At 41.3% G+C, this 24,759-nt stretch overlaps 1 protein-coding gene across 1 annotated transcript in view; it reads right to left on the reverse strand.

Annotated features, from left to right (window-relative positions):
- The window catches only part of LOC132820022 (sodium- and chloride-dependent neutral and basic amino acid transporter B(0+)-like), a gene marked incomplete at its 3' end in the record, with an annotated part of 109,512 nt that overhangs the window by 13,690 nt on the left and 71,063 nt on the right, over nt 1-24,759 (reverse strand). Inside the window, exons 10-14 of the mRNA XM_060831949.1 lie at nt 16,862-16,994; nt 13,641-13,781; nt 11,530-11,758; nt 9,632-9,757; nt 2,821-2,981 (exon numbers count right to left, since the gene is read on the reverse strand). Coding sequence (XP_060687932.1) covers nt 2,821-2,981; nt 9,632-9,757; nt 11,530-11,758; nt 13,641-13,781; nt 16,862-16,994 — 790 coding nt within the window. The remainder of the gene's footprint in view (nt 1-2,820; nt 2,982-9,631; nt 9,758-11,529; nt 11,759-13,640; nt 13,782-16,861; nt 16,995-24,759) is intronic.

The raw sequence follows: 24,759 nt of genomic DNA on the forward strand, positions 1-24,759 counted from the left end.
CAGTTATCCCCACAATATCGTATCTGCCAATTTCCAAAAGAGCCTCAAGCTCATCCATCTTATTTCTAATGCTTCGTGCGTTCATATACAGCATTTTTAATTTGTTACTGCTCTCACCCTTCCCATCAACCCCTATTCCACTCAACCTTACAGCATGATCCCTTTTTGAATTTTCTGCCTCATTGATACAGTTGTCTTTCTTGACTTCTCTTGTTCTAACTTTTCCTTCAACTTCCTTTTTGTACATCCAGTTTGTCCCCTCCCCCCGCTACTTAGTTTAAATGTAGCGGTGTTGCAGTAGAAAACCTGCCTGCCAGAATGCTGATCCCTAACCTGTTAAGGTGCAAACCGTCTCTCTTGTAGAATTTATGTTTGCCACAAAATGTACCCCAGTGATTCAAGAACTTAAATCCTTGCTTCCTGCACCAGTTCCCCAACCACACATTCAAGTCCATTATCTCCCTGTTTCTGGCCTCACCAGCCCGAGGAACTGGAAGCAAACCAGAGATAACCACCTTGGACGTCCTGCTTTTCAGCCTTCTTCCTCGTTCTCCAAAGTCCCGCTGTAGTATGTGCCTCCTCTTCTTCCCGACATCATTTGTGCCGACATGTACCACCACCTCTGGCTCTTCACCCTCGTCCTTGAGGATTTCCTGCACTCTGTCCGCGATGTCTTTCACCCTGGCACCAGGAAGACAACACACCATCTTTAAATCCCGTCTGCTGCCACAAAAACCCCGGTCAGTTCCTCTCACGATGGAGTCCCCTATTACCACGGCTCTATGCGATGTCCGACTCTTCCGCTCTGCCTCTGCGCCAACTTTTGATTGACAGACCTGGCCGCCTCGCGGACTGGCAGTGTCATCAGTCTCCACTGTTTCCAACAGCTTCAACTTGTTCCTGACAGGTACTTCTCCTGGGGTCTCTTGCACCTGTCTCCTCTCTGCCTTCCTCATCGTCTGCTCTCTTCTGCTCTCTTCTGGCATGATTGGTGTAATAACCTCGCTGAAGGTCTTGTCCAGAAAGATCTCATTCCCTCGGATGAGCCTAAGGTCCTCGAGTTCTTTCATCAGCGCTGCAATATGCTCGGTCAATAGCTGAATGTGCACACACTTTCCGCACATGTACGAGTCAGACACACCAGAGTCGTTGACCTCCCACATCAAGCACATAGCGCACTGAACCAGCTGGGCAGTCATGTCTTCACCCTCTTCAACTGTGGCGGAATCACTTCACTCAACCTCCTTTTCAAAGACTCCTGAGCTGAAGCCTCACTCTTCGATTAAAAACTTCCTTAGACCCTTGTTTTGTAGCAAGCCTGTGGACTCTTAATTTAGGTTCTTAACACACCCACTCTAATAGCAAATCACTTACCTTCCCGACCGACTTTGCGCTCCGCCTGAACTTCCGCCCAGCTCCCGCCGCTCTCTGCTGCGAAAAGAGAGAGTTGACGTTTTGAGCACAAGCTCTTCATTTCTGATTAAGGGCTTAAGCTCAAAACATCGACTCTACTGCTCCTCAGATGCTGTCTGACCAGCCGTGCTTTTCCAGCGCCACACTTTTTGACTCTAATCTCCAGCATCTGAAGTCCTCACTTTCTCATGTCGGCCCGACCAAGTAAAGGACATTAGTGAACCAAAGGGGTGTTTCTAACAATCAACAATGGATTCATTTGAATTCATTAGACTCTTAATTCCAGAGTCTATTGAATTCAAATTATACCATCTGCCGTGGCAGGATTCAAACCTGGATTCCCAAAACATTCCCTGGATCTCTGGATTAACAGTCTACCGATAATACCAGTAGGCCATTGTCTCCCCTAAGGCTAGGCTAAGCTAAGCATGTTTGCAGACAGTGAGGGAGAAAATTCTGATGCCGATGATCATGACATGATGCTGAGTTGCAGCATCTAACATCAAGGCAACTGAGTTACCAGTCAAGAGCAACTGAAAATAACACACTTCTCTTCAAATCGGTATACAATCACCAGGTCAGAATGAGTTGTCAAACCTCCAAAACGATTTATTGATGGTTGGATTATCAATCTTCTTAATTCACATTTTTATTGTTTGTTGGTAACCTCAGTCAATGCAGAAGTTGAACCTGTGTTGTTGGTGCCCCTCTCCCCCTGCCCCGCCCACTCCCCCCCCCCCCCTCCCCCCGCCCCCCCCCATTGTAAATCAGCCATCCAGGAGAAAGTGAGGACTACAGATACTGGAAATCAGAGTCAAAACTTGTGGTGCTGGAATCATCTTCCTGTTAAAGAGCTTATGGTCGAAACATCAACTCTCCTGCTCCTCAGATGCTGCCTGACCGGCTGTGCTTTTCCAGCATCACTCTCTTTAAAACCAACCATCCAGCCAACTGAGCCAAAAGAAAACAGTGTGGTGGTGGTGGATAAGCAGGAATATCATAGGGGATAGTGGAGGAGCTGATCATCACAGGAGGAGACTGAAGAGAAACAGAAGGAACATCGGTGAAAAGGGAGAAGGCTAGGAGAGGTGGGGAGGGTATATAATGTAGAGGAGGAGGGGAGAGTGTGAACAAATCAAAGGAAACATTAACGGCCGCATCTTTCTCTTAACTGGCTCATACAGAGGGCTAGCAGAGAATGTGCACTATAATGGGAAGGGTTCAAGATCTCTTCCTGCACAACGCAATTATACCCAACAGAAACAGAAATTGAAGAATATGATTGCACAAGGCCTCATTTGAAGGCTTGGCAATGAAGGGAAGCTTTTGCTACAGATTAAAAGTGAATGAACAATTCCGTGTCTCAAACATAATTTCTCTCAGAGAGAAGCACTTGGGTGCACCAACAGTGACAATGGTGGTGGAGCTGGTGGGAAGCAGAGAGTATTCCACATACAGCCATCCAGCAGCATTCACAGGTACATGTATCTGGAAGTTAAGGGCATAGGGATCAGGCTGTTCTGCCACCTGCGGAATTCTAAAAGCAAAGGAATGTGGATGCTGGAAATCTGAAACAAGAACAAAATTTGCCAGAGAAACTCAGCAGGTCAGACAGCTTCTGTGCAGAGAAAGCAGAGTCAACATTTCAGGACCAGTGATCCTTCTTCAGAACTCATTGTTGCTAGGAAAAGATGGGATATACACTGAAGACAGGGATTGGGAGAACGGAGTGAACAACAGGTGGAGATGGAGCCCACACAAAGAGAGAACACTTGTTGGGCAGACAAAGGAATGGATACTGTTGAGCCTGGGCGAAAGAAAAGTTGCTTATGGGGACCATTAGTGAGTGAAAATGGGTTAGCTGCGATGAAAGGAGCCCAAGGTCATCTGGAAACTCTGGTCAGCATCCCATTTCCATTTGAGGTCCCTGCAGTTGTCAGGACTCGATATCAAGTTCAATATTTTTCGGGCCTGAGCACCTTCATCCATGTCATCCCTCCCACTGGGCCTGACCTTGTCAAAACAGTGTTGGGGCATACATAATGGTAAATTCATTGCTTTTGGATCCAATATTCTATCATAATAACAATCTAACTGTTTGAACATAGGACAGAAAACATTTCTTCTGGTATGCACTATCACAAATTTCCATATGTACCAGTTTAGTAAATGATTCATTGTAGGAACAAAACATTGAAAATGATTTGACATAAACCACTTTGATATTTGTTACAATCTGGGCTACTTCAGACACAATGAGAGGTGTACCAACGCCAAATTAGACAATGGCTGTTTGGCTGCACTTACAAAAAAATTACATAAGAAAACATCATCAATATCAATCCAGATGAATATTGGTCAACAGTAAGAAAAAAGACAATGAATGATTCACAACTGAGGGCATTTTGGAAAGTTATTATCAAAGTCCGGCCTGATGGGATACAAAACGTGCCAGATGTGCTCCAAGGAATTTAGCCAGACAGGGATGAGCCAGGGACCCTCAAGAGGCATGCTTTTCAAACATAAACAGATGCTTGTAGCTGAAGCTCTTTAGTAAACTCTATTGCCTCATTATACCAGGGGCATATGGGCATAGGGAGAAAAAGGTCCCTGTACAGCTCACTGTGTATTGCTCAGTTCACAACAGAAAAATCGAGAAGACTGTGAGGGTGTATCAGGCATGTCAAAGTCAGCCACCACATCAACAGAAAAAAAATTTCTCTACCCTCACAAGATTCCAATATATCTTTGGTTGAAGCTTGTAACAGATTTACTTACCATCCACGGTGACAATTTTCTCCAAGTCACTGAGTAATATTCCAATTTTCCAACCACCAGACATTGGAAGGATTACTCAACTACACCCATGGTAATCACCATAAGTATAAAGTGCATTGTGTACCTGGAGAAAATATCTGAAATTGGATCATACTGCACTGATAAATATTTTATGGACCTAGGATACCTTGGATGTGTACCACATGGGGTCTAAATCATGTGACAGCCTCACCACATTATCCCAGACCCAATATTTTTGCTGAATGAAATGGTTCATACTATTCAGCCGTCCGTCATGAAATAAGCAACTGGACACCATCTCCATATTGCCATGTCACACTTCATAACAATACGTCTAGGTATGGGCTTTCTATTATCAGCAACAATCACATTAAAAAGCAAGTCAGGACACATTTGCCAAGTCATGAACAGTCCAATTTCCTGTAAATATGGGATAAACATCTTGAACATTCAGGCAGAATAAAAACAGCACTCATTTGACATCTGGGTGTGGAATTATCTAGTTTGTGAGAGTGGTGAAAGGTTTGAATCATACATCCCATCCAGGGAACATGGTCACCCACAGAAGTACTCAGAAAGTGCAGTGAGCCTTAAACCCAAGGAGTCACAATATCTAATGGAACAATGAGAAAGAGGAATAGAAAATAATTTGGGGAATTGTACAACATTCTAACATTGAGCATTCTGACTGTGCACAGAACACCACCAGAGGTAAACTCAGGGAATGAAAATGTTGAACGCAACCATGAAAATAATCTCCTCTTTAACAAAAGGAAAGTCACCAAAATATCAGTGAGCCAAGAACAGTCAGTTGATAAATCTAGATCACAGGACAGAAAGAAGATCATGAGATCTGGAAGGATTATTAAATTATTGATTCATTACACAACCACTTAAAGTCTTAAACAGTTCAATTCTTAAACTCCTAAGCACAGTGACCTATTTTTGGAGTGATAGTTCTCACAACCAGTCTGAGATATATTTATTTTCATTCATGTATGTTATAGGAATATAGTAATATCATTTTAAGAAGAACATGCTGATGAGCATATAACCTTGATATAATACATGTCACTGACAGCTATAGACTTGTTCAGTGTGCAGTACATATTGCGAAGGGAGAGCAGCTATGCTTCCCTGTAACAACTAACCGCGATAACGAATGTGTCTGCTGAGCAATTTTATGACATAATAAACTGAACCGTGGTCCTGTTTCCCAGTCCTATTGTAAGAGTGGATTATCTGAGAATAAACTCAGAATCACAGCAAGATATCAATATGACATAATCACTGCACAACATTAAACAACTGCAAAAAGAAAGGACCAGAACACTAATGCCTTCTTTATTTTTTCATCCTGTGAATTTGATCACCTTTTACAGTTACTGAGTACATGTGAAAACAGCTGATATCACTGAAATACAACCTACCTGTGTCACACATAGAAGGCCAAGCAGATAAAATAACGAACAAACACCAGATGTCAGAAGAAGGCGCTTTGATTGGACCAATGTAGGGAACTGGTCTTGCAGGGCTGTCATAACTGTTTCTAATGGAAGAAAATGTCAAATGAAGACATTAATTAATAACTTGCACAATGACAGGACAAAACACCACTGGACACACCAAAGCCCTGGAGTAAAAGGTTTCTGCATCCATTTTTCTGGCTCTGAGATATGTATTTTTCCCCCAGTTGTATTTTTCCTGTTGCTCTGATGCAGAGGAAAACTGCATCATCGTTATCCTCAAATATCACGTAGGGTGTTTCAACATGAGTGAGTTTCAACATGAGTGAGTTTCAACATGAGTGAATAAGTTTGCTGACCATCCTGCTCCCTGTAAGGCAGGTAAATAAAAATCCCTACCTCTTGAACAGCAAGATCTGTCTCAACGAAAAGATAAATTCTAGGCATGAGAGCAAAGAAAAGATATAGAACATTAACATCTGAGATTGAAAATCACCATAATAGCTATTGGGCAGAGGAACATAGAAATTAGGAGCGAGTGGACAATTCAGCCCTTCAAACCCACTCTACCATTTGTCACATTCATGGCTGTTCTTATTGTGGTCGCAATTCCTGCCTGTTTCCCACAGCCCTTTGTCCCATTTTTCATCAAAACATATCTATTTCTTTCTTGAATTTGTTGATTGATTCTGCCTCTTCTGCACTCTGGGGCAGTGAGATCCACAGATTCACAACCCTGTCAGAGAAATAGTTTCTCCTCACCCCAGTTTTGAACCTACTTCCTCTCAGGCTATATCTATGACCTCTTGTTCAAGACTGTCCGACAAGGAGGAATATCTGTTCCACATCTACCTTATCAATCCCCTTGAGCATTTTATGTGTGTCAATCAGATCATTCCTCATTCTTCTGATCTCCAGCGAGTACAAGTCCAACGTATTCAATTGTTCCTCATATGACAGCCCTTTCATCCCTTGAATCAACCTGGAGAACATCCTCGGAACTGCTTTTAATGCCACCACATCCTTCCTCAAGTAAAGAAACCAGAACTGGATACAATACTCTAAGTATGGTCTCAACATCATCTCATACAATTGTGACAACATTACTTTTATAAACCAGTTCTTTTGCAATAAATGCCAAGATTCCACTTGCCTTTCTTATTAGATGCAGCCCCTACATCCCCACTTTCTGTGATTCATACAAAAGGACACCCAGATCCCTCTACACTGAGGCACTTTGAATCTGCTTCTGATTTAATTAATAATTTGCTCTTTCATTATTCTTGCCAAAATATGTAACCTCGTACCTATCCACATTAAATTCCATCTGCCAGATTCTAGTTCATTGTCGTGGTTCTGCTCGCCGAGCTGGAAGTTTTTGCTGCAAACGTTTCGTTCCCTGGCTAGGGAACATCATCAGTGCTGTTGGAGCCTCGTGTGAAGCGCTGCTTTGATGTTTCTTCCGGTATTTATATTGGTTTGTTCTTGCCACTTCCGGGTGTCAGTTTCACTGTCAGTTTCAAGAACAAACCAATATAAATACCGGAAGAAACAGCAAAGCAGCGCTTCACACGAGGCTCCAACAGCACTGATGATGTTCCCTAGCCAGGGAACGAAATGTTTGCAGCAAAAACTTCCAGCTCGGCGAGCAGAACCACGACAACGGATACCCGAGCTACAAATCTTCAATCTAGTTCATTCTCTAGCTGTGAATTTTGTTTTGTTACATTCTGTCCCTTTCGGCAGCTCATTGATATAGATTATCAACAGTTGATGTCAGAGGATTGAACCCTATGCTACCCCAATAGTTACAGTTCGCCAGAAGGGCCCATTTATCCCGCCCCTCTGCTTTCTGTCAGTCAACCAATCCTCTATCCGAACCAATACTCTACCCCAAACACCCTCCGGTCTAACCTTTTGTATCAGTCTTAATGCAGCACCTTATCAATGTCTTCTAGAGGTCTAGATATAACACATCCACTGTGTCCCCATTATCCAACTTGAAAGTTACATCCTCAGAAATTCCAACAATTTTGTCAAGTTCAACTTGCCCTGTATGAAACCATGCTGCCACTGGGGAATTGAGCTTTGTTGTTCCAAGTGGTCAGTTCTCTCCCTTATTATTGACTCCAGCAACTTCCTCATGACTGAGGTCAAACTAATTGATCTACAATTTTCCACATTTTGCCTATCTCTTTTTTCAAATACAGGCTTCACATTAAAGTGTTTCCAAATCACTGGCACCTTTCCAGAATCGAGGAAATTTTGGAATGTAGTAACTAATATATCCACTATCTCTGCTGCCTTAGGGTGCAGGTCATCAGATCCTGGGGACTAATCTGCCTTTAATTCCATCAGTTTACTTAATACCTTTTCCCTAGTAATTTCACCAAGTTCCTCTATAGTAACTGCAGATTTTGGGAAGAAATTATAATCTTCCACTGCAAAAAGACACAAAATACTGGTTTAGTGCCTCTGCCATTTCTGAGTTTCCCATAATTACCTCACCATTTCCACCCTCTAAAGGGCCACCATTTACTTTCACTACTCTCTTCCTTTTTATATACTTATAGAAGCTTTTGGTGTCAGAGCTTATGGTTTTTGCTAGTTTCCTTTTATTGATCTCCTGATTCTCCAGAGTGTCTCAAACATTTGCAGTATGATATGCCCTAGTTTTTGTCTTTATGTTATCCTCGACCTACTTGTAAAGCCATGGATTATCTTTTACCTTTCTATAATTCCTTTTCCTCTCAGGAATATACTTTAATTGACAGATATTTAGTAACTCATTGAGCATTTGCCACCATTTTTCAAATGTCCTGCTCCTTTAATATTTTTCCTCAGTCCCCCAGGGCCAACTGCTTTCTCAGGCCTGTATAATGACTTTTGGCCAACATTAAAACTCCTGTATATGACTCTGTCTTCACTCTTGCCATCTGAATTTGAAACTATAGAAGGTTGTGATCACGCCTTCCAAGATGATCCTTAACTACATGATCATTTACCAATCCTTCCTCATTACACAATACCAAATGTGAAGTAGCCAGTTGATTTCATGACACGTTGCCATCAGAATCCCTCAGACACTCTATGAATCTTCCTTCAATACTACCCTTGCCAAGTTGATGAATCCAATCAATATCTATGTACAAATCACCCATAATTTCTGTTGTGGCTGGCTCATAAGCCCTCATTACTGCCTCATTTATACTCAGCCCTACTTTGGAAGTACTGTTTGAGAGTCTGTAAATTATTCCTACCAAGGGGTTTCTTCCCTTGCCTTTTATTTCCACTCAGATTGATCCAACATCTTGGTTCGTAGTGCCAATATCTTTTCTTAATGCACCTTGATATCTCCCTTAACCAATAAAACAGCTCCACCTCCTATTCCTACTTGCCTATCCCTTTGGAATACTTATTACCCTAGGACATTTCACTCCCAGTACTGATCTTCCTGCAACCACATTTCAATAATCTTCACCAGGTGGTGTGACTGGTCTCTATTTGTATTGTCAGCTCATCAACTTAACTCTGAATGTTGCATGCGTTTGCTAATAAGTTCTACTGGTTTGTCTTTCTCTTTTAATATTTGCTCATACACTCTCCATCCTCACTTACTAATTCCTAATAACACTGAACCTCATCTCTCTCATTTACTCCAACTCACATTTTGATCTTCTATGATGCCTTCCCTCACCATCGCTGTTAGTGCAAATTGTATTGTGAAATCATTTGGATGCCGATGCAACTTTTCCCCAATTTTTATTTTGATGCAGGTGCTAATCATTTAAGACTAAGAGCTGCATTCTTCTTTCAGACAATGAGGGAACAATTGCTACAAAGAAATGTTGTGCGTTTGTCCACTAACATCACCAACAGCACTTTTTTGCCCAACACTGTCATAATTTCTTCAAAAGAAATGATTTTTTTAAGTGATGCAATGCCATTTTTACCTAAACCTGCAAACTGTGTGTCAACTCCCAAAGTGAGCAGCATGAAGCAAAATGAAACAGACCATAATGGTACCCACGGTAATTGTGCAAGGGCCTCTGGGTAGGCAATGAAGACCAAACCGAAACCTGAACAGTGAATAGAATTGAAATGACATAATGAACGTTGCTATTAACTTGTTGTTGACATTCATTTCATTTCATTTATTACAGTTGCCAATATTAGCCACCATTTGCAAAACTATTCATGTCACCAAACTTGTGCGGATATGTGTTTACAATAAAAAACATTAGTTATTATATATTTGTAATATTAATCACTTTCAATTCAGAAATTATAATATTTAGAAGCAGTGAACACTGAGTTCAGAGTGACATTTGCAATCTAAGCAAAAAAAGAATCTCTCTGATATATTGGTGAAACTGGCATTTTAAAGCAGGGAATAATGTTGGAGAGTAAGGAATGGGGAGAAATAATTGAACGGATAATTTAGAGTGTTTCTTAAATGGTTGGGGATTGTAAAGTGTAGTTGTACAAAGAGACCTCAGTCTCCTTGGTGCTAACTCACTGAGGGTTAACATGTGTGTGCAGCAAGCTATTAGGAAGCCTCATGGAATGTCATCCTTTATTGCAAGAGGATTTGAGTACAGGGATAGTGAAGTCTTGTTTCAGTTGTATAGCAGCTTGGTTAGGCCACACCTGGAAACTGTGCACAGTTTGGTCACTTTTTCTCAGGAAAAATGTCATTGCATAGAGGGAGTGCAACAAATGTTCAGCAGACTTGCTCCTGGAATGGTAGAACTGTCCTATGAAGAAAGATTGGGAAAACTGGGCCTTATTCTCTAGAGTTTCGTAGAATGAGAGGCAATTGCATTGAAACTTACAACGTAGTTAAAGAGAACAACAGAGTAGCTGCAGGTAAGATATTTCCTCTGTCTGCAGAATCTAAAACCAGCGGCCATAATTTAAAACTAAGGGGGATGCCACTGAGGGCCAAGCTGACAAGAAATTAGTTTATTCAGAGTGTTGTGAAACATTGGAATTGTCCAGCACAGAGGGCTGTGGAGGTCAAGATTTGAGTAGATTTAAAGTTGAGATTGATATATTTCTGATTCTCAGTGGTGTACAAGGTCAGGGAATGGAATGAGTAAAAAACATTGAAATGTTTGATCCTTCATTATTACATGGAGTAGTGAGGCAAACTACTCAGACTGAGTGGCCTACCCCTGTTCCTATGTTCCTGCCTCCATTCAGGCTGTCAAACCACTCAGTGCTCAGACTACTGGAGTAATCAGAATGTGTGAACTGTGTTTTATTGTAACTTTACCTGTTCATTAATTACTTATCACAGCATCATCAACCGATACAAGTGGCTTAGCACAGAACATTTCCATGTCTCTTGCTCTTTATATTAAACATTTTTTAAAATGTACTACTGTCAAATTGAATATTTGAGCACATAATAACTAATCATCAATAAATAAAAAGTGTATCTGATTCACCTAAAAGCACAATATTATGGAATTCATTCAAAATTTTCTTCTTAAATATAAAATATGGCTCATATGAAATGTAATTCTAAGGTAAATAACAAATCTTACAGTGAATTATAATGTTAACTGAGTGCTTTTGAGATTTACTATTCTGTGATTATTTCAAAAGCTCACTTTTAAGAGCTAGGGTTCAACCCTGGGCATACCATTGCATTATTCAGCTCCAATCCCTGTCCAGTATAAACCAAACATCATGGCAATGTGTCTTCAGAGCCTGGTTATCAGTTTGGATCTGAGGATTGATTATTGTGTCCGGACACTGAAATCACTGGAATGTTGGGTTGAATCACTTCAGAGAGAACATTAAAGCTGTCTGACCCTTGACAATTTTAACAGCTCTAGTTTACCTGACTGGGCAACCTCTGAAACGGGCTTATCTTGTATGTGAGCCATGTGTCCCAGGATGAAGAAGATGACAAATCCAGCAAATACACTCGTAGCACAATTAACAACACAGACAATGATGGTATCTCTGTAGCAGTTATTGTGGAACTTGTTGTAAGACGACAGTGCTACTAAAGTGCCCCAACCCACTGAGATAGAAAAGAAAATTTGAGTTGCAGCATCTTTCCAGACCTGGTTAATACAAAATAGAATAGATGTCTGGAGGGAAATGAAACACAAACATGTACAACAGATTAACAACATTAATTGTGAAGATAATGAGAACCCGTGTGGTTAATCCATGGTGAACTGAGCAAAGTAGCTCCCTCTGGTCAACAGTAACTCTTCTTAAACAGAACAGTCATCACTACTGTCGATTATTTACAGTTAAATTTCCTCTGGGATATCTGACACAGGTCTTTCTGGTATAATGCACGTTTCATTAACACAAATTACCTGTACCGTGATTGACGATTGGGGATGCTTTTCTGAAGTGCAAAAATTCAAAAAGTATGTTGGCTAGAACATGATTACATCGGCAACACTGTAAGTGCTCCTTGTATTGCGTGATTCTTGCATAGCGCAGGGTCACACGGAACGTGACTATTGCACTATCGAAGACGTGACTGTATACTCTTTCACCAGCCATGGTTTTCAGTGACTGACTCACTTGCAGTATTGTACTGACCATAGTTAATTCCATTCTTTTCGTGAAAGTAACAACAAAGAACACCTTTTACCATAGATAATGATCACTTTCATATTGTAATAATATCACAGTAGCTTAATATCAACAGGAACCAGTAAAATTACACTGTAATTTCAAGGATTATGTAAACAATGGTTAAATGATTTAAATGGAAATCAAAATCCAATTCCTGTCAGAAAAATTAAACAATAAATAGTGTTCACCATTGTCTATTCACAAAGACTGCTGTATCTTTGTACTGAATACAAAATTCCAGCCATCATTATCCAGTATGCATGAGGACACTGTCAGCTTCACAAATGTGGTATTGCCTAGTCTGCCTATTTGCATTCACTGGGCTCCATGATGTTTCTGTCCTTATGCTGTTGACTGAATCACCTCGGAGATTTGTTTCAAGAAACATGACATTGAAATAGCCTTTTAATGACGTGCCAAGCATTTACTTACTGCCAGTCACAATTTCTGGCACTTAAACTACCTACTGGAAGAATGGAATCACAGCTTGGAAGTCACCCACTCAAACTTACACTTCCTTTTCTGTCTCAGTCCTTGCATTGTTATATTCCAAGTACGATAATCTGACTGGTTCAAGATATAATCAGTTGCTTTCCAATGTTCACTCCAATGTAGATTTCAGATATAGACAATGTTCTTTCATTTCCATCTCCCACTTCCAGATACTTGCAGCACCAAATATCATTGACATAGAATGGATAAAGACAAGGCTCATCAAGAGTGGCTCTTTCTATTGCCCTGATACAGCAAAATGTGGGTCAGTATTTGCTTTGTAGGTCAATGAGGTATTTCACCTGAAACTCCTGAATCATTTCCAAGATTTCAGAAAGGAGGAGGCATGAAGGAAGAATTCTATTGCATCCCAATCCCTATCATAATTCCTCATCAATTTCGATCCTCTCGTCCATCATAGCTGATGCCCTGACCTTCTTTCCTGTTAATGGCAGGATGATATAGACCTTAAACTGACTCTTTGAATTCATCACAAGCTTTGTTAAAAATTTCCAAGAATTGAATTAAGGACTCAAAAGCAATACATTGATTTTAAATCAATGATGAAAGTAAGGACTGCAGATGCTGCAGATCAGAGCTGAAAATGTGTTGCTGGAAAAGTGCAGCAGGTCAGGCAGCATCCAACGAGCAGGAGAATCGACGATTCGGGCATGAGCCCTTCTTCAGGAACGTCAATTCTCCTGCTCCTTGGATGCTGCCTGACCTGCTGCGCTTTTTCAGCAACACATTTTCAGTTTAAATCAATGATGACAAGCTAACAAAGTAAATGTGCTGAGGCACGAATCGATTCAACTAAAAATACTAATGAGACTCAATCATTCATATTGCTGTATTTACCTCAGCATCAGCCAGTCTGGAGAAGTCTGACTGGCTTCCGATGTAGAATTCAATTCCTTTAGAAGCTCCCTCCAGGGTAACCCCTCGGATCAGGAGTATGGTCAGAACCACGTAAGGGAATGTCGCAGTGAAATAAAGCACCTGAGCATGGAGAGCACCTTGTTAGATTTTCCTGTATTACTGGTACAACAGAAGAAAATAAAATCTTGAAGCAGCACAAGGCCATGTGGCCCCACCATGCAATAAGATTCTGCCTGATCACCCTGACACTTGCCCTCTCCAGAGCCTTTGACTCTCTTGTACATCAACAATTTGTCAAACCCTGCCTTGAATATATGCAATGAACTGACCTCTACTGCTTTCAGAGGAAGAGTATTTGAAAGATTAAAAATTCCACCTCATCTCTACCTCATTTGGAGAACCTTATTTTGTAACTGTGCTCCCTGTTCGAGATTCTCTGAGAAGGTCAAGCTTTCTAAGACCTTTCGAAATCTTTGAAGATCATTTCTTAGTCTCCTAAATTCCTGTGAGTACAGGCTCAAACTTATATTTTCAAAAGAATTAATACAAAGATGTTCCCTGAACTTTCTCCAATACAAATATACCCCCTAACTAAGGAGACCAAAACAGTAGCTGCTGTACCTTTGTAGCAAGTTTTGCCTACTTTTATACATCATTCACCTTGGAATAAAGACAATATTATCCAACCAAATGGCAAATTAAATGGATTCTCATCAATGCATCGAAGGGAACAGATGACAAACTGAAGAGGAATAGTAACATGGAGGATGTACGCAAGGATTGCGTTTTCATCTAGTTCACAGGGTTTGCATGTTGAGACTTTGTTTTGTGATACCTTGTTATAATGTGCTTATTTAAACACTGCTAAACCTATAGACATGAGGATCTAAAATTTGAATTTAGGCAACAAAATATGAAGATTTTTATTACAACAAAATGGTTTCTCGATTTAAAAGAATACTATAAAATGGCCTGTGAATCATACTGCTGAACATACTGCTGATTTGCAGAATTAACTTGCAGTTGAAAGATGAGGACAATAGAGTTTTCATAAGATAAACACTGATACATTAATTGATCATTTGAACAAACGTTGAACTAATACATGGCATGACAATTTACGTAAATTAGGTATCCTTCTTAAAGGAAATACCATTGGATTAGCCTGTCTTCAATCATATCACCATATTACAATTGATTGGACATTATTTTTGTAGTTAAGAACCCTTTCCCAGAAAATATCATTAGATTAATTCGCTGTAAATCATATGTGATTGGTCTTTCTTGTATTAAGACTGTACTATTTCTTTAAAAACATGTAAATAATATGTAATTTTCAAATGTAATTGCGCAACTTTTCGCCAGAACACAGAAGCTTCAATCTCTGTGTTGCTGGATAGAATTGCATCAAGGTACCTTAACTGAATCAACTAATGACCCTTGTTTTTTGAATAGGCCGCATTTGTCGATTCCTTTGACCGATCTCGAACCCTTCTTAAGGGGACACAGGTCTTCAGACATAATAACAGAAATTACACAATGAAAAGAATCAGTTAAAGGTAATTCTTAGGTGAAAATGTGTTGCTGCTTAAAGCACAGCAGGTCAGGCAGCATCCAAGGAACAGGAAATTCAACGTTTCGGGCCAGAGCCCTTCATCAGGAATGAGGAGAGTGTGCCAGGCAGGCTAAGATAAAAGGTAGGGAGGAGGGACTTGGGGCGATGGAGATGTGATAGGTGGAAGGAGATCAAGGTGAGGGTGATAGGCCGGAGTGGGGTGGGGGCGGAGAGGTCAGGAAGAAGATTGCAGGTTAGGAGGGCGGTGCTGAGTTCGAGGGAATCGACTGAGACAAGGTGGGGGGAGGGGAAATGAGGAAACTGGAGAAATCTTATCTTCACGATCCTTATCTTCACGATGGACATCCAGTCCCTGTACACTTCCATCCCCCATCACGAAGGACTCAAAGCCCTCCGCTTCTTCCTTTCCCGCCGCACCAACCAGTAACCTTCCACTGACACACTCCTTCGACTGACTGAACTGGTCCACACCCTGAATAACTTCTCTTTCCAATCCTCCCACTTCCTCCAAACTAAAGGAGTTGCCATGGGCACCCACATGGGCCCCAGCTATGCCTGTCCCTTCGTAGGATATGTGGAACAGTCCATCTTCCGCAACTACACTGGCACCACCCCTCACTTTTTACTCAAAGGTAATTCTTACCCAAGAAGCTCACCTCCTCACTGGGTAGGTACATAAAAGACACAGCAAGTTGTTCCTGACCTCAAGTTGGACCTTATGAGATTTCTCACCTGATTCTGCATTAAATCTCACCTTAGCAAAGGCTGCTCATGTCACTAACAGATTCCACCCACAGCTGTTACAACATATTCCTTCAACATTAATAACTACTAAAGGCACATTACACTGGAATGTCACATGTTGTGATTCTTCTAACAGCCTTAAAATTACATTTGCTCTTTGGTTTGGAACCTATCCAACAATACAACGGGGATGAAGGTCAGAGCTTTGTTAGTTAACCTCTGTTGTCCTCCAACCTATCACAGAATCTTCCTTTTATTCACCGAACCATATTCCCCATGTCCATTGTCTTAAGAAACCTCTTAAATTGCTATTTATTTCTCTCGGTCAGATGAAAGTCCATGGAAGTGAAAGATTAGCTCGGTTTGTCTTGACAGGTGCTTCATAAGCTGTTGAGCATTACCAGCATTTTATTGTTTTTACCTAATGATTGTTCCTCAGGTCTCAGTCCCATCCTCATGTCCAGAAAAATCTCATTTCACTCAAATAAAATCCTGATCCTATCGTGTTCAATCCTTCCCCATCACCGCCACCACTCCCCACCCACCCCCCCAATCCCCCCAACCCCCGATCCTTCCTCAGCTTTCCACAGCAATTGGAAATTCACCCAGAGTTTCAGTGTCAGTGAGTGAACCCTTAGAATGAGGGACACATTGCAGGGGTTTGGGGAAGTTGCTGTTCTTTCCCTCAGGAGAACGTTCTTCAGATCTCCCTCAGGCCTGAAGTGTTGATGAATTATGAATCTCCCATTTCCCATAGAAATAATAGACACTGTTAACATCACCTGGGAGATAAACCAGACACTTCACAAATTATTTATCGTTTCTAGCTTTACTGTTACTTTGTCACGAGTTTTAACTCTATTTATTACCAATCATTTACCTTTCCTGAAGATTTGATTCCTTTTGATAATGCTGCCCCAACTATTAGCCAGGCAAGAAGCAGACAGAGGGCTAAATACCAGAGTACCTCCCCAGTCTCATCCATTGAACTGGAACGGCGTAAAACTACTTTACTACAGAAAATAAGAACAAAAACATGTAGTAAGTAAGGACACTCTTCATTACACACAAATGTTTTTAGACATAGTGCATCAATGTATCTAAGAAACAGAGTTGTGTAATATCTAAATTAATTTTTGATTTATAGAAGCTTTGATTCTTGCACTCAGAAATAAATGTGAAGTTTGATATTCTGTATGACATTTTTTTCCTCGTGTGTATTGATATTTTTCAATGTAAAGCTTTGTTCAAACAAGTTGATGAGATTCCCTGCAGCTGATTTGATGTGAAAGAGTTTCTGACAATGTTTCACTGACTGCTTCACAATGCACTGTGAAACCTATCTGGTTTAGTCACTATGTCTTCCAATGAATTCAGCTCCTTCATCTTCCTACACATGGTATCTACCTCCAGACAGTTAATCTAAATCCAGTTTCAGGACTGTGTGTTAAAATAATAACTTATTACAATTAAAAGCAGAGAAATGAACATCAGTCACACATGATTCTAACCATTTCATGTTTAAGAATTCTGGTCATGAATATTATCCTTGAAGAGCAAGAAAACAAAGAAAAGTGTTTTGCTTTATAAATATTGTCAAAGTTTAAAGTCTGGTTGAAGATTTGTAGCTCGGGTGTCCGTTGTTGTAGTTCTGTTCGCCGAGCTGGAAGTTTTTGCTGCAAACGTTTCGTTCCCTGGCTAGGGAACATCATCAGTGCTATTGGAGTCTCCTGTGAAGCGCTGCTTTGCTGTTTCTTCCGGTATTTATAGTGGTTTGTTCTTGCCGCTTCCGGGTGTCAGTTTCAGCTGCAGTAGTTTGTATGTGGGGTCCAGGTCTATGTGTCTGTTGATGGAGTTTGGGGATGAATGCCATACCTCTAGGAATTCTCTGGCTGTCCTCTGTCTGGCTTGTCCTATGATAGTGGTGTTTTCCCAGTCAAAGTCCCATTCCTAGACGTGTTAGTAGAGAGAACACCCAACGAAGTGTGAAACGAAGCTGCATCAGGACACTATTCAAAAGAGCTACAACACACTGCGAAAAGAGGAAGAGGAACACCTATACAAGGTATTCGCCAAAAACGGATACCCACGCAACTTTATCACCAGATGCCTAAGAGATAGACCACGGAACGAGGACATGCCACAACCAAAAGGACTAGCCACACTACCATACGTCAGGAGCGTCTCAGAACTGACAGCCAGACTACTGCGACCCTTAGGACTCATAACATCCACGCTCAGACAACAACTCACTAGAACAAAGGACCCAATAGCCAGCACGAGCCAAACCAACGTAGTTTACAAAATACCATGCAAGGACTGCACAAAACACTATATAGGACAAACAGGAAGACAGCTAACAATCCGCATTCATGAACATCAGCTAGCCATAAAACGACACGACCAGCTATCCCTAGTAGCCATACACTCAGACAACCAGGAACATGAATTTGACTGGGAAAACACTACCATCATAGGACAAGCCAGACAGAGAACAGCCAGGGAATTCCTAGAGGCATGGCATTCATCCACAAACTCCATTAACAGACACATAGACCTGGACCCCATATACAAACCACTACAACTGAAACTGACACCCGGAAACGGCAAGAACATCCATCAACAGACACATCGACCTGGACCCCACAGACAAACTACTACAGCTGAAACTGACACCCGGAAGCGGCAAGAACAAACCACTATAAATACCGGAAGAAACAGCAAAGCAGCGCTTCACAGGAGGCTCCAACAGCACTGATGATGTTCCCTAGCCAGGGAACGAAACGTTTGCAGCAAAAACTTCCAGTTCGGCGAACAGAACCACAACAATTGTCAAAGTTACAATGCTTAGAAACCAGAGGAATATTAAATAGTAAAAGTTTCCTTTCCATGATGCCATTTTGTAACAAGTGTGCAATGTAAATAATACCTCAATCAAAATGAAACAACTTCTCTCTCATTAAACACATATAAACAAACTAACCAACCCAAGACGAGTTACTGGCCCAGCTGTGTAGATTATTGGTGCAGCTATCTGCAGCAAGGTACTTACTCCCAGTATTGCTCACTTGGGCCCTGGTGAGGATTGGAGATTTCTGATCCATTTGGACAAGATCCATTGTTTTCATGCAGCTGTGTTATATTAACGATTTCAAAATATCCATCAGTCAGAGTGAGATTGCAGAGAGTCTCTGGAAAATATGTTTCAGTATTATACATCAATTTTGCATTCCATTTCAATATAACCAGGGTCACTGTTTCACTCTGACTGAATTAGTTAATCCTTTTGATTACATGGGTACGGTTATGCATAGATCAGAACACAGAGGTACAGTCCGTGCACTCACTCTCAGCACAGTCCTGCTCTGGTGCTCAATCTGCTTAATCTCTTGTTGGATAAAAGTCTCCATAAAAGTAATTAGAAAACCAAATTAAAATGGTACTGTATATAAAAAGTTACTTCAAAAGTATTCACTAGTAGTTATTGGAGAAGACTTTAAGGATTATAATGGGCTGGATTATCCAGGGAAGGAGAGTCTCACATACCTTGCTACACCACTCCTTGATTTACAAAATGAATGAATGGAGCTCCACAGTTCTGAGCGGTAGATTCAACTCAGGGCTCTCTCAGAAATGGGGAGCCACATTTTCAATCTGACAGTGCTTTCACAGCACAGAGCCTGCCAGGGGAAAGCAAAACCCCTTTTCACAACTGCTGTCTTCTCACATTTTAATGTTCCTGACAGCTGCTGTCAAACAGGAAGTTCATAACATAAATGTGTGTTAGGGTGCAGGGAAGGGAAGGTGCTAAACTGATAGGAAAAGGGTGCCAGCTAAATAGGGTGCATGTAGGTAGGGTGCAGATATGCAAATCGAGAGCTATGTAAAATTGCATGTGGATAGGAGCAGGGTGACAGGTTGCCAGGTGGGTAAGGTGCCAGCTGAGGAGGTGTAGGGTGCCAAGTGGGTAAGATGCCATGGTGCAGGATACCATTGGAGTTTGCTAAATAGTCCAGTATTGAGGGTAACATGAGGATGATAGGAGAATTTTTGGGGGGAAGGGAGCAGTCTTGTTGGTCGGTTCCAGTAGCAACAACATTGGTGGAGGGGGATGGAGTCCAATGGTAACAGTGAATGGGAGGGTGGGGTCAAGTTTCATATCGGCAGAGAACTGGGGGTGATATCACATTTCCAGAGGAAGTTGGGGGCAGGGTGTCACAGCTGTGAAGCCATGTGCAGGGTTTTCAGAGCAGATTGTTAATTATTGATTGTACTGAAGCTTTCTTAGTGAGGTGGAGGATTTTCATAAAGAAGATCTCCTTCTCTAGCTGTGGTTACACACAAAAAGAATGCATTTATATTTAGTTTGTGATGCATTTAATTTTAAAAGCCTTTCAGCTGATTGGTGACTGAAGCAGGATGCTGTTAAATAAGATAAGAGCACATGGCATTTGGGGCACAGTACTGGCATGGATAGAGGATTGGCTGCCTGGCAGAAGATAGAGAGTGGTGATAAAGGGGCTTTTTTGGGTATTGCAGCCAGTGACTAGTGGAGTTCTGCAGGTATCAGTGTTGGGACCTTCAGATTATACATTAACAATCTGGATGAAGGAGCTAAGAGCATTGTTGCTAAGTTTGCAGATGAGACGAGCTAGGTGAAGGGACTCGTGGTGATGAGGAAGTGAGGAGATTTTAGAAGGCCTTACAGAGGTTAGGAGAGTGGGCAAAGAAGGGGCAGATGGAATACAATGTGGAAAAGTATGAGGATGTGCACTTTGGTAGGAAGAATAGAGACATAGACTATTTTCTAAATGGGGAAAGGCTTCAGAAATCTGAAGTACACATGGTCTTGAGAGTCTTGGTTCAGGATTCCCTTAAAGTTAACATGCGAGTTTCATTGGCAGTTATGAAGGTAAATGCAACGTTAGTACTCACTTCAAGAGAGCTAGAATTCAAGAACAGGGATGTACTGTAGAGTCTGTGTAAAGCTTTGGTCAGGCCTCATTTGGAATATTGTGAGCAGTTTTGTGCCCTGTATCTAAGGAAGGATGTGCTGGCATTGGAAGAGATTCAGAGGAGGTTTACAAGAATGATCCTGGGGATGAAGGGCTTATCACATGATGAGCAGTTGAGGACTCTGTGTCTTTCCTTGAGGATGTATCTCAGTGAAATTTTAAGAATACTGACAGGCCTGGATAGAGTAGATGTGGAGAAGTTGTTTCCATGCATAGGAGAGGCCAGGATCCTAGGGCACAGTCTCAGAGTGGAGGGATAACCCTTTTGAACTGAGGTGAGGAGAAATTTCTTCAGCCAGAGAGTGATGAATCTATGGAACTCATTGCTACAGAGGGCTGTGGAGGCCAAGTCATTGGGTGAATTTAAGGCAGAGATAAAATAGTTCTTAATTGGTAAGGTGATCAAGCATTACAGGGAGAAGGCAGAAGAATGAGTTTGAGAAACATATCAGTGATGATCGAATAGTGGAGCATACCTGATGGGACAATTGGTTTAATTCTGCTCCTATATCTTATGGTCTTATGATCTTACGGACATCCATAATTACTCTGAGCCCAGATGAACCACATTGTTGAATGTACTCTTATCAATTCACTTTCAGAAACTAGCAATGTAAAAATGAAATTTCAAATAACATAAATCTCAAGGATAAGATGAAACAACTGTTTTCAAAAATTACATTGTAATTTTAGCTCAAAAATAACTTCTTCATATCTGAATTATTTTTGGCAAGATGTAACATTCCAAATTCTGAAGTAGAAGATGTAGAAATCGATCGCTACTTGAATGAGTCCTAGCCTATGGAGATAAGGACTTCCATCACTGAATTCTGTGGGTGTATAATGGAAAATCCATGTCTTCTGGGTGTTGATAGATGTCCCTAACTGTATGGTATTAGACAGACAATGATTCTATTCTTTATAAATTAAAAACTAAAAAGATGACTTCGTCACGGATTTTGAAATACTAAATGGAACAAATAACATCAAGAGTCATCGAGTCAGAGAGATGTACAGCACAGGAACAGACCTTTCAGTCCAACTTGTCCATGCTAAAAAACATATCCGAAATTAATCTAGTCCAATTTGCCAACATTTGGCCCATATCCATCTCAACCCTTCACATTCATATACACATCCAGCTAACTTTTAAATGTTTTAATTGTACCAGCTTCCACCACTTCGTCTGAGGCAGAGAAAAACTGAGTTCTATTCTTCTGGAATATTGGATAATGGAAATGTCCTAAAATTTCGAGAGTTTTTTTTTGGAATAAAGATATGAAGCTCTTCAATGCAAAAATACAGACTGTGGATGATCCCTGACTGCATTGTACAATCTGGGACTGTGGGTGATCCCTGACAGTATTGTACAGACTGGGACTGTGGGTGTATCCCTGACTGTATTGTACAGACTGGGAATGTGGGTGATCCCTGACTGTATTGTACACTCTGGGACTGTGGGTGATCCCTGACTGTATTGTACAGACTGGGACTGTGGATGATCCCTGACTGTATTGTACAGACTGGGACTGTGGGTGATCCCTGACAGTATTGTACACTCTGGGACTGTGGGTGATTCCTGACTGTATTGTACAGACTGGGACTGTAGGTGATCCCTGACCGTATTGTACAGACTAGGACTGTGGGTGTATCCCTGACTGTAATGTACAGACTGGGACTGTGGATGATCTCTGACTGTATTGTACAAGCTGGGACTGTAGGTGTACCCCTGACAGTATTGTACAGACTGGGACTGTGGGTGATCCCTGACTGTATTGTACAGACTTGGACTGTGGGTGATCCCTGGCTGTATTGTACAGACTAGGACTGTGGGTGATCCCTGGCTGTATTGTACAGACTGGAACTGTGGGTGATCCCTGACCGTATTGTACAGACTGGGCCTGTGGGTGATCCCTGACTGTATTGTACAGACTGGCACTGTGGATGATCCCTGACAGTATTGTACAGACTGGGACTGTGGGTGATCCCTGACTGTATTGTACAGACTGGCACTGTGGATGATCCCTGACTGTATTGTACACTCTGGGACTGTGGATGATCCCTGACAGTAATGTACAGACTGGGACTGTGGGTGACCCCTGTCTGTATTGTACAGACTGGGACTGTGGGTGATTTATCACCATATTGTGCAGACTGTAGTTGATGTCCAGGATCACCCACAGCCCCAGTCTGTACAGTATGGTCAGGGGAACACCCACAATCCCAGTTTATTTAAAAGTAGATTTTCTTTCAAAGCTGAAGTATTTTGTCCTCTGTTTCAGAAATTTCAACTTGACTCACATCAAGATTTCACATTAAGTCTTGTCAATTCACACAACATGAACCTTTGATAGTGACATGAGACATCCTGAGTTAAATAGTGTTATTGTGGAAGATGAGATGAAATTAAAGAGATGAGACATTTAAATAATTGCAACAAAAACTCTGTGTGTCTTAGAGTCAGACTGTGTAAGAAATATATGTGAGATGATCGATATTTGGAAAAACTCAGAGAAAGAGAATAAGTTAAGAAAGTTAAGCTGCAAAAAACACAGTAATAGACAGAGAAGGGAGTCAGTGTGAGACACAATACAGGGATGGAGAGAGATACAAACAATGAACGCAGTCAGAAAGAACACAACACAGACTTATTGACAAGGTGAAAGTAAACGTGAGACATGTGAAAGACTGTTAAATTCTGATGTTTCACTATTTATTTCTGACTGACTGTCCTGCTATTCCAGTGACTCAGTGCCATGATTCCTGCTGCTGCTTTCTATCCGAGTCTTTCTGCTGTATGGCCACAATGAGGATGGTCACTGAAACTATTGTTCATCTCTCTCCCTCACTCAGACTGACAGAATGAACAATGAACAGTCAGTGTGTACACTTTCCCCAGTAGAAGCTAACACTGTACCTTTGGGGGTCCTGCTGCATGTTTCATCTGCTCCCCACCAACTGAAGCAGTCTGCCCATGGTAGGGGTGATTGGAAGGAAGCAAACAGGTAGTATAGACTGTAGCCAACGATGCAGTTGTACGAAATGTTGGACATTGTAATCAGAAGCATCATAGCAATCCCCACACCTGAAAACAGAAGAAAGAACAGGGGAGTCTGGTTTGTGAATTATTGATTTAAAATAATGTATTTGACATGCATTTGGCTGGTCATTCAACCAAATTGGATTTTCTTTCAGTGAGCACAGGACAGAACAGGGAGACTGCCCTGGCTGACCACACCTTTGGGGAAATATCGGTTTTGTTTAATCGATTATGTTGGCTGCTTCAACATTCAGTGTCCAACAGTAAAGATTTCAAAGGCTTTTTGTATTAAACAGGAAATGTTAATTATATTATAGTTCTTTGTCTAGATTACAAGAATGATGCTCCTTGTCTTCACCTTTATATGCCCTCTCACTAATTCTTTAGGACACCATTATCATTGTGAGTGGTGATAATCACACATGCCCAGTCTTAGGCCATAAGGTCATAAGATATAGGAGCAGAATTAGGCCATTCATCCCACTGAGTCTGCTCTGCCATTCAGTCATGGCTGATATGTCTTTGAACCTCATTCTCTTGAGTTCTCCCCATAACTCTTGAACCCCTTACCACCAAGAAGCTATCTATCTCTGTCTTGAGTATACTCAATGACTTGGCCTCCACAACCTGCTGCATCAATGAGTTCCACAGAGTCACCACCCTCTGGCTGTGGACATTCCTCTTTATCTCAGTTCTGATGAGTTGTCCCTTCAGCTTGAGGCT

Source organism: Hemiscyllium ocellatum, chromosome 11, assembly GCF_020745735.1.
Source record: "Hemiscyllium ocellatum isolate sHemOce1 chromosome 11, sHemOce1.pat.X.cur, whole genome shotgun sequence".
NCBI lineage: Eukaryota > Metazoa > Chordata > Chondrichthyes > Orectolobiformes > Hemiscylliidae > Hemiscyllium > Hemiscyllium ocellatum.